This window comes from Pogona vitticeps, chromosome 6 (genome assembly GCF_051106095.1).
Source record: "Pogona vitticeps strain Pit_001003342236 chromosome 6, PviZW2.1, whole genome shotgun sequence".
NCBI lineage: Eukaryota > Metazoa > Chordata > Lepidosauria > Squamata > Agamidae > Pogona > Pogona vitticeps.
Window position 1 is genome coordinate 81,638,100 of NC_135788.1, and position 15,474 is coordinate 81,653,573.

At 39.1% G+C, this 15,474-nt stretch overlaps 1 protein-coding gene across 2 annotated transcripts in view; it reads right to left on the reverse strand.

The window, feature by feature from the left end:
• UBA6 (ubiquitin like modifier activating enzyme 6) overlaps positions 1-15,093 on the reverse strand; it is a 55,575-nt gene extending 40,482 nt beyond the window's left edge. Inside the window, exons 1-7 of one of the 2 annotated variants that reach the window (XM_073003969.2) lie at positions 14,877-15,093; positions 10,691-10,750; positions 9,793-9,887; positions 8,606-8,634; positions 4,944-5,038; positions 2,724-2,835; positions 1,579-1,659 (exon numbers count right to left, since the gene is read on the reverse strand). In XM_073003969.2, coding sequence (XP_072860070.2) covers positions 1,579-1,659; positions 2,724-2,835; positions 4,944-5,038; positions 8,606-8,634; positions 9,793-9,887; positions 10,691-10,731 — 453 coding nt within the window. In that variant the 5' untranslated portion in view covers positions 10,732-10,750; positions 14,877-15,093. Of the gene's footprint in view, positions 1-1,578; positions 1,660-2,723; positions 2,836-4,943; positions 5,039-8,605; positions 8,635-9,792; positions 9,888-10,690; positions 10,751-14,871 lie in introns of both variants that reach the window. The other variant, XM_078377662.1, reaches the window with a different exon arrangement.
• Between the last annotated feature and the right edge of the window lie 381 nt (positions 15,094-15,474).

The following is a 15,474-nucleotide window of genomic DNA, read 5'->3' on the forward strand; positions in this document are numbered from 1 at the left end:
TTTTCCCATCTACCTATCAGTGGTCTTACTCTGGTATGGTCCCTGGATAACATAGAAGCCTTGTTTTTTAAAAAGATTAGTAGGGTATATATTTGTTTGGTGAATTCTAGATAGGGATAAAGTTTTTTTCTGAAGGAAGTAATCCTTTTAATACCCTAGATCAGTGATGGTGAACCTTTTTGAGCCTGAGTGCCCAAACTGGAAAAAAAGGGGGGACGGGGAAAACAAGCCTGGCGCACAGCGGCAGAAGGGGGAATCCCGGGCACGGAGGTGCCTCCAGACCCCACTCCGATTCCGCCTCCAGTCGTGCCCAACCCTGCCACTGCCTATAGCTTGGCCAGCCCACCGCTGCCAGCACCAGCTGCTCTGGATCCTGGCCTGCCACCTGTCAGGGCTCCAGCACCGCGGGTGCAGCCGCCTCTTCAGGTTTGGCTGTCAGGGATACCGATCTAGCGACTTATGGCTCATGTGCCCACAGGGAGGGCTCTGCGTGGCAGCTGTGGCACATGTGCCATAGGTTCACCATCGCTGCCCTAGATCCTAAATCATTTAGGGATTTTAAATCCACCCATCTGAATTTTGATCCGAAATTTTCTGGGCTTTAGTGGCACTGTTTCAAAGGTGGAAAAGACTGCTGATTGGCTATGTGGAGTTCTAGTTTTGAATTTTGCAATACAGTGGACACGGCTCGACTTACAGACTTTTCGAGTTACAGACTTCTCTGGCCACAAAATTTAGATTCGACTTACAGTCAGAGAATTGAACTACAGACCAGAAAAAAAACCAAAATGGAACAAAAATGGAACAAAAACGGCTGGTTACGGATTAATCAGTTTTCAATGTATTGTAGGTCAATGGAGACTCGACCTACAGACTTTTCGACCTGCAGCCACTGTTCCAATACGGATTAACTCCGTAAGTAGAGGGTCCACTGTAACTCATTTCAAAGAAAAGAGGGATCACATACAAAATATCACAAAACCAAGCAAGACATTAATAATAATTACTGGACTTCATGTTAATTCCCAGTTATGTCCATTCTTCCCAGGGTTTTCCAAAATTGGCTTGCCATTCCCTTCTTCTGAGTGCATCGTGAGACTGTGCAGCCTGCCCAAAATGACACAGGCTGGCTCTTCTCCCATCACACACAATGGACAACCAAAATGCTGATCACAGGTTCAACTGTCAAGTGCTCCAACCCACTAAACTATCCAGCCAGCTACTAAGATGTTACTGAACTACTTATTGAAGGGACCACAGCTGACACAAACAGCTTCAGCTAAAGACATGTTCTTGTACCATAGAGGCCACTTGGGAATTGAAAGGAAAGGCTAGATCTAGCAGCTCCCTCAGCTGTACCATACACGCATCCCATTTCAAAACAGGCTAGAAATACTTCCCAGCTCAGATAAGCCATTTATTTAACAAAAGAAAATCCATGAACAGAACAGCCAATGTTCCATTTAGTGGACCAGGATGATATGAACCACTAAAAAAGGTACAATTAGGAAAACTTTCAGAACAGATGGGCCTAAACATTATTAGCCAATACATTACATTACTACTGTTCAACATTACCTTGATAGGTGGATGTTGTGCATGGCAAAAATCATTTATCTTCTTCTGAAGTGACAGCTTCATTTCGGTTACTATGACACACTTTTGAAAGAAAAAACCCAGAGATAAGTCCTAGGCTATCAAGAGATTTCTTTACAACATTCCAGTACATTTAAAAAATAACCATATATTCACTTCTCAACAAAAAAAGAACCTTGATTTTTTTTTGTGGCATATATATAAATATTCCAAAACTTAAGATGTGTAGGCCTAGAATGTCACCTCTCATTCTTGAACAGTTATGAAACAGACTTTATACAAACTCTACTCCTTGCATTGTCAAAGGAGTTGGCCACTGAACCTCTCTCCCCAAATGTCTTCTTTATTCATTTTATCTTAATGGTTTCTACCTCTTTTACCTTAGTTGATTCCTGATCTGGACTGCTAACAGTATTATAAGCCTAGAGTCAAACTGGCTGTTCAGAAGAAATCAGTCAGAACTTAAGATGTCAATTCCAAGAACTATAAGCAGCTTCTGTTATATTGGAATCGGCCTAGGTTTTGTGTTTACATTGCTTATGAAATTTTTTCACTACTTCCCCAGTTGATTATGAAAAACATAATAAACATCTAATTTAATAAAAGCATATTTTAATAAAGCAAAATCCTTCTTATATCTTCCAAAAGCATACTATAAAGTGATGGATACTGTGATCCCTGTCTCCCTCCCTTCAGTGTACCCCAAGTCCTCTAGAACAGTGGCTCCCAACCTTGGGCCTCCAGATGTTCTTGGACTACAACTCCCAGAAGTCTTCACCACCACCTCTGCTGGCCAGGATTTCTGGCAGTTGAAGTCCAAGAACATCTGGAGGTCCAAGGTTGAGGACCCCGGCTCTAGAAGACAGCCAAAGACAGAGTCAGATTCCCATTCTGACCTGATTTTGTAGGCACTCAGGGATCAGAAAGAGGAACTGTCACTACATTTGAGTGTCTTCAATTCCAAAATTTAAAGTAAGATGTTGAGCATACACCTTCTCCCAAGAGGACATATACAGAGCAAGATTCAGAAAAGGGAAGGGGACCCAAATAATAACAACTATCTACCAAAACCAAACAAAGCCTATGTAGCCCTGGGAAGTCAGATATTTCAAACACAGGTCTCATACCTGATATTGTCCAAGGAAAGAGATGTCTGTAATTTCATTCAGTGGTGCAGTTGATGACGTCACCTGGACATAAGGGTTCAGCTCTGCAATATGATGTCGTGTTGCCTCGGCTCTGAAATACATTTTGTAATTGCTCTATTATTAGAAGAACTAATCTTACAAACATATCAACACATATTGCCAGAAACATCACATATAACCATATAAAAAATTGCTCCCCCAAATTACAGATCCATTCCTACCTTGTTTAGATGTTTACTTACTATAGCCACCCATACTGATAATTAGACCACATTAATTAAATAAAATAGGGACCAGTTTTCAGAATAAATAATTTTTAATTATGTAATGATCTAACTTATACAGCATTAGCTAGCTCTGAGCTTTGTTACTTGTATTCTGATTCAAACTATAATGGCAGGTAAGTACAACAGCTTACCTTGAAATATAATTTGATTTATTTTACAGAAAACTGCAGATTTTATAGAAAAGATTTCAACCAGGTTTTGTCATATTTTCCCCTGAAATAACTTTCATACACACTAGCATGTTCTAATTTTTTAAATTACATTACAGACAGTGATCTGTCATAAAAATCTATTGCTATTTTTTCTCTCAGAAAACTTTCCATTTAAATACAATGTTGCACAGAATTAATTAGTAACACAAAGAACAGACACAATACGGTTTAATCAAAAACTGTAAGATTTGGTTAACTTTTTCCAAGTCACTCTTCCAATTTCCAGAGCTTCACATATGGTAAAATCAGTATGTTAACAGTTTGTATTTTACTGTATGCCATGAAATTGTACACTTCAACACAAGCTATTATCAGATAGAAGCATCTGAAACATTTATGACAGAATGCTAAGAATTTCCTGGATCAAGAAGATGAATAACAAAGAAGTACACTATACAAGTAAATAATTAAGAAATCATAAAAATAAAATGCTAGAATGATTACGCTACTCAAGCTAAATAAAATTGGAACAGAGGTGCAGCAAAGACTCATTAACTGAAAAACCCTAGAGACTGGTTTGGATGCAATCAACAGCACTGTTTATAGAACTGTCCTGTACAAAATCAGTATAGCCATGATGAGGTTCAATGTCTTGTGTGTCATCATGGCCATCATTTTTCTCCCTTAAACAAAATGTAAGAAAGCTTATATTGATGAATTGTAAAGTCTTTAAATATTTATAAGTATTTCAACTGAAAATCTAAGTATGAAGAATTGAATGTATTTGCATATAACATTAAAAGCATATTAAATGAATTTTATTGCATTATTTCTTTCCAGTCAAATATTTCAGTTTAGCTAATTTGGTTTCTGGAAAAACTTTCAAGATATTTATACCACACACCTCCATGTGTTGCAGGGGAACAGGGAATATCTGCAATAGCCAGAGTCCTAGTCAATTCCCAGCAGCTAGGCAAGAAGTGACTTTTTTGCCATTTATTTTTTATTTATTTATTTTTACTTTTCATGCCACTGAAACCATTATTTTGTGTAATATCTAGGTTATCCCATTATCATTGTTTTTCCCTCATATCCATTGCAACTACCAGCGTAATGGACAAGCATATCCATTACAACTACTAGTGTTAAGACTAATACAGTATTAGAAAGAAAGTAGTTTAACTGCCTTGCTCCTGCATTGCACCTAATCAGTAAAGAATATAATGGCTGAAATGCTGTTGTTTTGTTAAACGGGTGGAAAGCAAAAGGTGTAACATTCAGTCCTTCCTAGTCAGCAATTAATAAGTTAGCACAGGGATTCTTGAGAGTATGCACACCTATTGGCTTGTGTGTGACTGAATCTCAGCAGGGACCCCATAATTGCTAGCTAGAAAAGACAGAATGTTTCACCTTCTCCATAACAAAGCAACAGAATTTCAGCCAATGTGGATTTTCTGTTTCAGAGAGGAAGAGACAGTCACCATTCTGCAGAAGAATTATACTCCTCTGCCCCCCCCTCTGCCCCAATGAATTTGGGGGGGGGGGAGACAGCTTCCCAGCTTCTCTCTTTAAATACAGTATATCCAAACCACATTCAGTCATTAACTGCAATAAACAGAGAAATCAATCCCACTATTTTAAGGTCAAGAATGCAAGCTTGTTTTTTAGAAAAAGGAAACTTAAAATATAGTAGAATTGGCATCCACAGTGAGCCATGGAGTTAAATCAGTTTACAGTTAGTTCTGAGGAATCTTACAGACCTGTTTCTCAGATTTAGAATATCATCTTCATGAACAAAAAAGTTTGTTCCTAAATCCCATGTGGTGCATTGCTTAGTGTCATGGATGGTGAGAGCCTTCAGGAAAAATCAGTAAGACAAGATGGAAACATATTTTAAGTGGCTTTTACATAACATCACAAGCAAATGCATATGACTATTTTTCACTAGAATCATGCCAATTTACCTAGTTCCTCCATCCCCTTATGTAACAGAGCTAATCCATATTCTGATTTTCTCCCCACCCCAATCAATTACTTGAAGCAGCACCAGGAAAAAAGCAAATCACCGTGACATTAATGGTATACTTTCTTAGATGCTGCAGAGGGACCAGCTGCTGGTTAGGATATTTAACTTTAGGTATGCATGTAGTGTACTATCTCAGGTGGCCTATAATTCTTGAAGCCCTACATATCTGGCTCTTCAAATACATATGTTTGTCACAAATATCAAACCCACAATTTTGATTAAAATTTTATATTTCTGCCATCCCTTTTCCATGATATATCCAATCTCCACAGTTCTTTCTATCAACTTTTTCTAAGCATGTTAAGGAATTTTTATTCAATTCCGATCTAGCAACAAAAAATAATTCATATGGAGAAAATACTTGGGAATAATGAGGGTGGAGTCAGCCAACCACTATGAAAGACAGTGGAATGCTATAAGCACATATCTAAAGGAAAGGTTCCTGGTGCAGAATAATCTCATAGATATTTGGGAGGAGGAAATCATTTTTCTACTGTCCTATTGCAGGATATTGCTGTTCTATAATGGACCATCCATCTCTTCTCAGTTCACCTTGGAATGGTTTGGAACTGAATGTCAGTAATGTCAGGCAAACAAATGTGCAGCTTACTCAAGACAAGAAAGAAAGGCAGATCAGTAAATAGTTATGCAGACTCTGAGTTGTGGGATTATACTCTCCCTGAAAACTCACGTTACAGTTTAGGTGTAATCCTGAATTTGGCTCTAAGTATGGATGCCTCACAAGGGGACAGGCAGACAAAGACTTCTCTTTCTAAGAAGGTTTTCAGCAAGTACTAACCACTCCATACAGAAACCTATTGACAATTGAATAGGACAACTGAGAAAGAGTTTTTACTGTGGAATGTTGTTTCCTAAGTGTGTGTCTTTAAACTGCTGGTCTTTGGTATTATTGTATGTTTAACTGTTTTTAATACTATAACTTAAAATACTGCCGGTCCCACTCACTCTTCACAGGTGGTGCAACTGAGAGCATTGACCCTAGGGAGGCCTGCAGGAAAAGAACAAGGAACCAGGCCTTTCTCTGGAATGATCTACCATTGGAAATTTGCCTGGCTCTCTCACTGATGTCTTTTTAAAAACTTCTTAAAACATTTTTATTCCAGAAGGTATTTCATAATCAGCCAAGTTAAGATTAATGAGAGTATCATCTTGTTTTGTCTGTTTTTAGTTTGTTCAAATCCTTCTTATTTAAGTTAGTCAATTTATTTATTTATTTATTTAACTTATATGCTGCCCAGAGACCTTTGGGTAGAGTGGGTGGCACATAAGTTAAATAAAATAAATAAATAAATAAAAACCTTTATTGACGTATACAAAACAACTAGACGAAAACTACATTCAGTAAAACTTGATTACACCTTTCTGGTACTATATCAATGTTTGTTTAGATTCAATGTAGTTTTGCTATTTATGCCGCAAGGCACACTCTCCACCCTATCCTATGTACAGTGGTGCCTTGCATTACGACGTTAATTCATTCCAGCAAAATCGCTGTAGAACGAAAACGTCGTAATGCGAAATAAAAAAGCCCATAGATACGCATTAAAACCCGATTAATGCGTTCTATGGGCTTGAAACTCACCGTCCAGCGAAGATCCTCCACAGCGCGGCCATTTTCGCTGCCTGTGCAGCGAGGAATCTGTCTCAGAAAAGAGCGGGGAGCCATTTTTTTACCCGGCAGCCATTTTGAAACCGCCGATCAGCTGGCCGAAAATCGTCGTTTTGCGAGAATCGGTTCCCGAAGCAGGGAACCGATCATCGCAAAGCGAAATTCCCCCATTGAAACCATCGTAAAGCGACTGCTTTTGCGATCGCAAAAAGTTCGTCGTAATGCGGTTTCGTTGTTAAACGGGGCGCTCGTCTTGCGAGGCACCACTGTACTTAATAATAATTAAAACTTTTATTGTTATAATTAACCCAATGATTACATCAGAAGATCCTTAAACCTGGCTCAATGAGGGAGTGCTGGTTCAAATTGTGCTATTTTGGCATGTTCACTATGTGTGCTATGAAACATGCTACTATCTCCACCCTGACTTCCACCTTATCTTTTAACAGAAAACGCATTCTGTCTATATCTGACCACCTCTTACGTTAAGCATTATTGGGCCCAGATATTGAGCGCAGGGTTCAGAATAGAAACACATGTGTACAAGCGACTCAGTTCTTCCCAGGTCACAAGAGCAGTTCCTCTCATTGTAAGGAATACCCTGCCAGATAATACTGCTGCCAGATAATACTGCTGAAGGCATTACATTAAATCTGGCCAGGGAATAGGCTCTGTGTTTTTAATTTAAGTTAGTTTAATTTGGAGCACGTTGTTATATTATGTCTATGTTTTATTGTGTTGTGAACCACCCAGAGTGACCACTGGTCAGATGGGCAGTATAAAAATTTATGTATTTACTTATTATTTATTATATTTATTCAATTTGTATCCTGCTCTCATTAGTATCAGAGCACTACTCTGGGTGGGTTACAACATGTATAATAAAAAACAAAAATAAAAATAGAGATATTAAAACCAATAACAATAACTCTAAAAAATCATATGGCACCAACTAATCCCCAGAGTGGATGGAAGAAATAAGAGGGAAAAGGGGAAAAAGGGGGAGAGGTGATCAGCTGGGATCAGTGTGGAAAGCCTCCCTGAAAAGCAATGTCTTTAATTGCTTCCTAAATGTCCACAGGGAGGGGGCTAGGCGGAATGAATGAATGAATTTTCTTGTAGTATCTGCTTTTTAAAAATCACGTATGAGTCCTGAGGTCCCTGCACCAAGAGAAAGTTAGGAGGAAAATATATATTTATTCTACTTTGCTTGTCTTCACCACAACTTCGGGGGGGGGGGGGGGGGACTGGCCAACACTCTTCACTCCCAAAAGTTGTCTACCTATGATGTATGTATTTGTGAAAGGGCATATGAACAACTACTCTCACTACAAAATATTACTACTGTTTTCCCGAAAATAAGACCTAACCTGAAAATAAGCCCTAGTATGATTTTTCAGGATGCTTGTAATATAAGTCCTACCCCCAAAATAAGCCCCAGTTAAGTAAAATCCTGCCCTACACCACTGTGCAGCAACCACCTCCATGACTATAAAATAAAACATCCCCTGAAAAGAAGGCCTAATGTGTTTTTGGAGCAAAAATTAATATAAGACCCTGTCTTATTTTTGGGGAAACAGCAGTACATCCTGATATACCAACCACATATAACAGCATAACACATGTAGTACTAAGACGTTAATTTTTTACCATTTTGCTACTCAAATTTAATGACCATGACCCCTTTAAATATCATCATCTATGTGAAAAAACATTATTGCACACTTTAAAACAAAATTAACTTGGAACAAATTACTTCTCCTTACCTTTATTCCTGCAAGGACTATGTTCTTAGCTGAAAAGAAGAATAATCAGTATAAACTTCTTAAAACAGCTAGCTTACTACTGCTCCTTATTCTAAGTACAGGAATTCTTCTCAGTCCGACACCTACAAATAGCACAACTGTTACACAGCAAGAAAGGTCTACACGTAGTTCTGCTATAACTGTTATCCATAAATTAATCCATAATCTGTTTCTCCCTACCTCCTTAAGATCCAGCTATTGCTAAAACAAGCAAACACACTACTGTTATGTTACATGCCATCAAGTCATCTCCAACTTGTGGTGATCCTACTAAAATTTCCAGATATGTGCAATACTCAGATAGTAGCTTACCACTGGCATCACTCAGTGAGTTTTCATGAACAGTTCAAAAAGATTTGAACACAAGTCTCCTGATTTCCAGTCTGACACTCTTATCTGAAACATCACAGTGGCTCTTAAATGTCATTGTACATAGCACTATGTAGCTATTAGTCATCCCATTACCTCAATCAGTCTTAATACAGAGTGATTAGAGTGGATTAAGATCGATTTAGGTGATAGTTATCCTACTTATAGCTGGATAACTCAGTGGTTTAGGTTCTTGTGTGTGGAGGCAAAAATTGGCAATTCAATTCACCACTGTGCATTCTGTGAGCAGAGCCAGTATGTATGGCCTTAGGCAAGCTTCACAGTCTTAGGACCACCACCACCCCCCCAGAAGAAAGGAATGGAAAACCACTTCTGAGCATTCTCTATCTGGAAAATCCGGAAAATGGTCACCATAATTCAGAATTCACTTGGTGGCATATCATCATCACCATCATCACCACCACTATCATCACCATCAATCATTCTACTATCATCTGTGTCATTCACATTCTGATACTTCGAACAAGCTAGCATTTAGTCTGAGGCTGAAATTTCTATGCCAGAACTGACAAACTGAGACATTTTCTTGAAGTAGAATCACAGCTTAATACTTATATAAGATGATTAAAGAGAATATGAAGATACAATCTCACTTATTGCAAGCAGTTCTAATGGGACATGAAATATCTCCATATTTAGTATATTCAACTTAGTAGAGGGTACAACCATAGATTAAATTATGGTACAGGGAATTTAAAATAATGCTCTCCATAAAACATGGAGCCAGAGGAAAATCTAACCAGTATTTTCTAACTTACCAATTTCTACTCCAAGCCCACCCATTCCACTCAGGAACACATGTGACTGAGCCATCTTCTGCATTGCTGTGTCTCCAAGAACGTATCTTTGCCGACTACATACAATGAAAAGAAGACAAAAGTAAATAGACATGAATTCAGTAATAGTAGGTACTGAAATGCCTTGGGAAACAGAGCATGAGGGCAGCAGCTCATATCCACTGCTTTTTCTTAATATTTGCCCTTCAGGAACATATTGCTTCTGATCAGAGAGGTCCATCTAAATATCCTACACAATTAATTTTAGAAAGTATTTAAGATCCAAAATAGGCATGTAATATATAGATCCCCTACTTCCCCCCCATTGATGTAACAATGGCAGAAAAGCAACAACAGGAGAGTTGAGCAGCTTTTCCCCATTCCTTTGCTCAAACTTACTTTCTCTCAAAACTACTTTTTTATTCAAAAAGTACAAAGAACTAATACTGTCATGAATGTTTACAGAACATGAAAGCCTACATGTTCACATGTTACTGCTTTAGTAACAGCTTGTGTGACAAATAAGGACTAGATCCCATGCCAGATTGAACTAGACCCACTGAAATAAACAGGGCTTACACAAGTGGAAACTAAGGTCCCATTTCTCTCATTGAGTCTACTTCAGCAGAGATTACCACCGGATCTGTGTGTGTTCTATCTATACCATCAAATTCTTTCTGACTTAGAGTGATTCTATGATTAATGCCCTCCTCAAAGATCCTATCACTGAGCTATCTAGCAGTAACATAAGCTATGTCCTACATCACCTCATAATGACAAAATACTAGTATACAAACTTCAGTGAATAGAAGACAAATGAACCCTCGGTGCTATTGTGAAAGTAAAACTAATATTGATTATGTTTAATTAAAATTCTTACCTGTACAAAGCATCATCAATTTCCATAGAATCTGCAGCCATAATAATGTATTTGCTTCGCCTGAAGGAAAAACACATAGCTGTGTTTCTAAAGACAATAGCACTGTACATTTCACCTTTGTCTTCTCAAATGAGAAAAATACATGGAATAATATGACTTACATGTAATGATGTACAGAAATTAAAATGGTATTATATTGATTATTTCAGATTTGATGCACAAGGAAAAATAAGGCCCTAGGAAACTCATAACAGCTCCCTAAGTAACGTCTATTCAGAAGACAGATTCAGTGATTTCACTGGATTTTATTCCCATATAATCGTGCATGTATCTTTACGCAACAGTATGTAAATACAGTATATTTAAATTGTTAGACATGGAAGTGGTGTAAGCCAAATCTGGTGAGTTACTGTTCAGTGTATTTTAAAATATACTAGTCAAAATCCTATTACAAATTTAAACCTATGTAACTCTGTAGTGAGTTACAGCATAACTCTGTAGTGAGTTCAAATTAAGAAGTTAATATAGGCATTTGCTGTTGCACACCAAGCCATGTGGCCTGGCACACAATAGAAATGTTTACATTGCCTTCTTTTGTTGCAGCAACCCCCCCCCCCCCCCGGACACTTAGAAATGAACAGAATGAGATCTGGTTCAAAGATTATTAAGCAATAATGAAACTAACCCAATTAATTAATAAGATTGACTAAAATTTATTTAAACATATAATATAGATTCCATTTTAACACTTTTACTAGTCTTCCTTTAAATATTCATTACCTAATTCTTCCATGCATTTTAGTCTCCTTTCATTGCCGATGTGACTTCAAAGTCATGTATTCTCCCTCATCTTTGTCACTGACTAGTCTGAACGTTCCATAAATACAGTAGTTAGCTTTACATACCACATATGGAAGTAAAATACAGTAATTGTTTCTTCCACAGCAGTGACTTAAGAACTACAGTATTTGTTAAATAACATTCATCTCAGCTATATCTTCAGCTGTTCATTATCTGCTATGGACTTTTTCAGGATCTAAACACATACTAATTCAGCAACCAAATTCAACGCTCAAAACTTTTTTTTAATTCCAGAAGCTATAGGATGTAACAACATTTTTAATGAGATCTCCTAATCATTATTACATCACATTACATGCATATTTTCAGAAAAACAAGTCTCACTATGTTCAATTTGTCATTTATTAAGAACTAAATTTTATCCACCCTATACTATTTAGAAGTCTGATTATTCAGGATGCAAAACCATAGAGTGAGCCTACATGGGTATAGCAGGCTGCCCTAAGCATATATTTGCCCTCCAATACATAGAAGCTGGTGGGGCTTGAGCATCCCCATTCTCATCACATGAGGAGAAGAATACCAGAATGAATATGGCTCCAGTTAACATTAATCGGGGTTCACTTCTAACCACTTTTTTAACATTGAAATCCTGGTTTCAAATTCTAGATTAGACATTTAAAAAACACTAAATATTCATCAAAATCAGTAAGCACTGTTGATGCTAGATACCCATTTTCAGAGCTAATTCATCTGCAGAGGAGTAGAGGTCTCTCAAACATGGGTAAGGGAATCACTGTGTTACACATGGATCATCTCTATGTGAATTCCTTAAAGATTCAGTAGTGTTGGCCATGATCAAAGCAAGATTTCATTCAAACACATTTGATGGGATGCATACAGATTGTATGTCTGTATTCTTATGAAAAATTTTCATTAATCATCATCAGTAATGGCCTCCAACTACCTCAGCTGTTGTTCATTCGAGGATGAGACCTCATCACATATGGATTCTTCAAAATTGGATAACTTAGAGGACACTTCCCTTTTTTAAGAAACTAGTCTTCACAGATTAGTTATCTCTTCAGTTACAATAGTGGACAGAACCCCCACATCTTTTGATGGGTGTGCCATTCAGGAGGAAGCATATATAGCAAAGGAAGAAAAGGGAAGTGGACAGTAGTTTAAATGTTAAATCAGAAAGATTGAATCTACTGTTATTTAGTCTCAGTTGTGACTCTATATCTTCTTGCCATAATGTAAGTCTCATTGCACTCAGCACAACTTAATTCTGAACCGATGTGTATAGTGTCAGTGTCAGGTAATTCAGTATTTCTTTTTAGTATTCTATTTGCAACACATAACAAAATGAATTTAGAATCACTGGAATACAATATTAATTCTGATGGGCACATGCAACATACTGAAAGTACAGCTGTAGCCTGAACTCAGGATAGTTTTAGAAAACAAAATGCAAAGCCAAGCAATTCATGCTACTGTATGTACACATACAAAAGCCTGTCAGTCACATATTGTCCTGGCATGCCAATCAATTGATTAACCAAATATTAAAAATAGCCATGATGCTTGTACCAACTGTGTTACTGGCTTTAATAACTGATTTTTAAAAGTGCTAGTTTGCTTGATTTTCATTATTTTACTTGTAACAGATACTGACCACAGCACTTCAAGATAAATGTTGCTAAAGTTATAATAATAAACTATATTTTAAAGTTGATTATTATTGAAAGCTAATTATTATTGGGAAACAAAATCCAGAATCCTGTTACTTATGCATACCAGTGTCACCAAAGCATATTACCAGCAGTCAAGAAGTCAGTCCTTTTTCCTTCATGTCATGTAGTAGTCACATGACTTGACGCACAATGAGGAAAACAAGTGCTGACTTCTTACCTCATAGCAATTTACTACTGGAACTTACATCACTGAAGTTACGCCAGCATCAGTGTGTAATAGGATTCCAGCCAATGAAAATAACTGGCTCATTTTTGGTACACTATCAGAATTTTTTGCTATTTTTTTATCCTAGGTGTATATAATATGAGGAACTTTGAGACAAATTGTGTTTTTTCTCATTCTAAAGTGGGAGGGAACAATATGGCAAGCACGGGTATTTGAGAACAAATGTCAGGCCCCAAGTGCATCAAACACACAGCTAACTCGGCAGTCCTTTCTCAAACTGCTGACAGCTCAGATACTCTGCATATAGCTTGTACCTTACTCTTGAATTACTACCCTGTGCCCAGCAAGAAAACAAGCCCAGAACAGCAAATCATGCACAAATGCAGAAAAAAAATCCTACTTTCAAAAGATGCTTCCTGTTGTATGTAAGCTGAGAAATTGATAAGAGACAATTGGTACAGCCTATCTATGCAGCAGGAATCACCCTCTACCCCTTGCATTTGCTGATTAAGAGACCAGAGCCAGACCAAAGCTGCAGCAATGCAGTCTCCTATCAGAGTAGGCCCTTTAATTTCTTAGGCTTACACCCATTTTATTTTACTAAGGTACACTTAATCACAAGGTTTTGTTTTGTTTTTGCTGGGCACCCAGTTTGAGAATTTTTTCTGTGCTGACTCCTTAATACTTAAGAGATTCAGATGCAATAAAAGGACGGTGAATTCTCAATCTGCTTACAAGTACCCCGTTCGTACTTTATACTTTCCAAATACACTACAACAACACATCTTGTAACACTAGTTCCAGAACTTCAGAGACCTCAATTCAATTGCGAGTCCCACCTGGAGTAGACCCAGCCAGTCAATGAGAAGCTGCTAAATCAACGTTTATGGAATTCAGTTGATTTGTCGAGTCCATATTCTATTCAGGACTAACAATTCATTTTAGACCAGAACTTCCAAGAGTTAAGGTGGGATACAGAAAACAAACGGGGTGGTCCAGGTAGAAGGGTAAGCACGCTAGCCCTATTTCTGTTCATCCATCCGAAGGCAAAAAAAAAAAAAGCCTTGTGGGGATACAGCCCTTTGTTATCCTTGTTCTTCTGCCTAGCCGTCCAATGAAGATTAGAGGGTAGGTTCTTTGGGGGCAAGGGCCACACATGCTACACGCACCCCATTATTCCATGCAATAATTCCCTCTCCTCCTCCCTAGTGTGCCTTCATAATAAAGTCTTCTCTTTCTCTCTCTCTCTCTCTCTCTCTCACACACACACACACACACACACAGAAGCCGTTCCTCCCGCCGCTCGGTCATGAAAGGAGGCAGAAGGGAGCCGGTTCCCGCTCACACCGGCCTCTCTGTCAAGGCAGGCCCCGCTGGGCTCGGCGGGCGGGCGGGCCTGCTGGCTTGCCTTCCGCCAAGAGCCGCCCGCGCCACGAAACCTTGCCCGCGGCTCCTACCTCACCTGAAGCGGCCGCCGCCCCCTGCGCGACCTCCCTGCCCGTCCGACCTGCCCGTGGCTGCCCCGGGTCGCCCCACAGGTCTCGGCAGCAGGCAGTGGGGACTCGGAGCACGCAGGCACTCCTCACGATAAATAAATAAAAAAATAGCAGGAACCAGCTCCGGCCACCACCCGGCATAGGCGAGGAAGCAGCGCTGCCGTCTCCGGGTGGCCAGCTCCGCCCCGGATGGAGGAGGTGGCCGCCGCTTCAGTCACGGCGGGCGGGCCAATCCGGGGAGCTGCGGCAGGGAAAGCGGCTCGGTGGCTGACAAGAGTCTCCCTTGGCCGACCACATTCACCTCCGCCGTCGTCGTCACCGGCGCTTGGAAACGTCACCTTTCGGGACTACATCTCCCAGAATCCGTAGCTGGGGGGATTCTGGGAGTTGTACTTCAAAACCGCGACGTTCCCAGACTCTGGTGTTTACGGCCGCCGCTATGCAGTTTTCGGCGGCAGTAGAATTTTATTTCATTTTAGGGTCCTTTTGCTTTGCCTCGACAATTCTTTTAACAGCGTTCAGTGTCGAGCAAGTCCGAGACGTTTATAATGATTGGGTGGGACT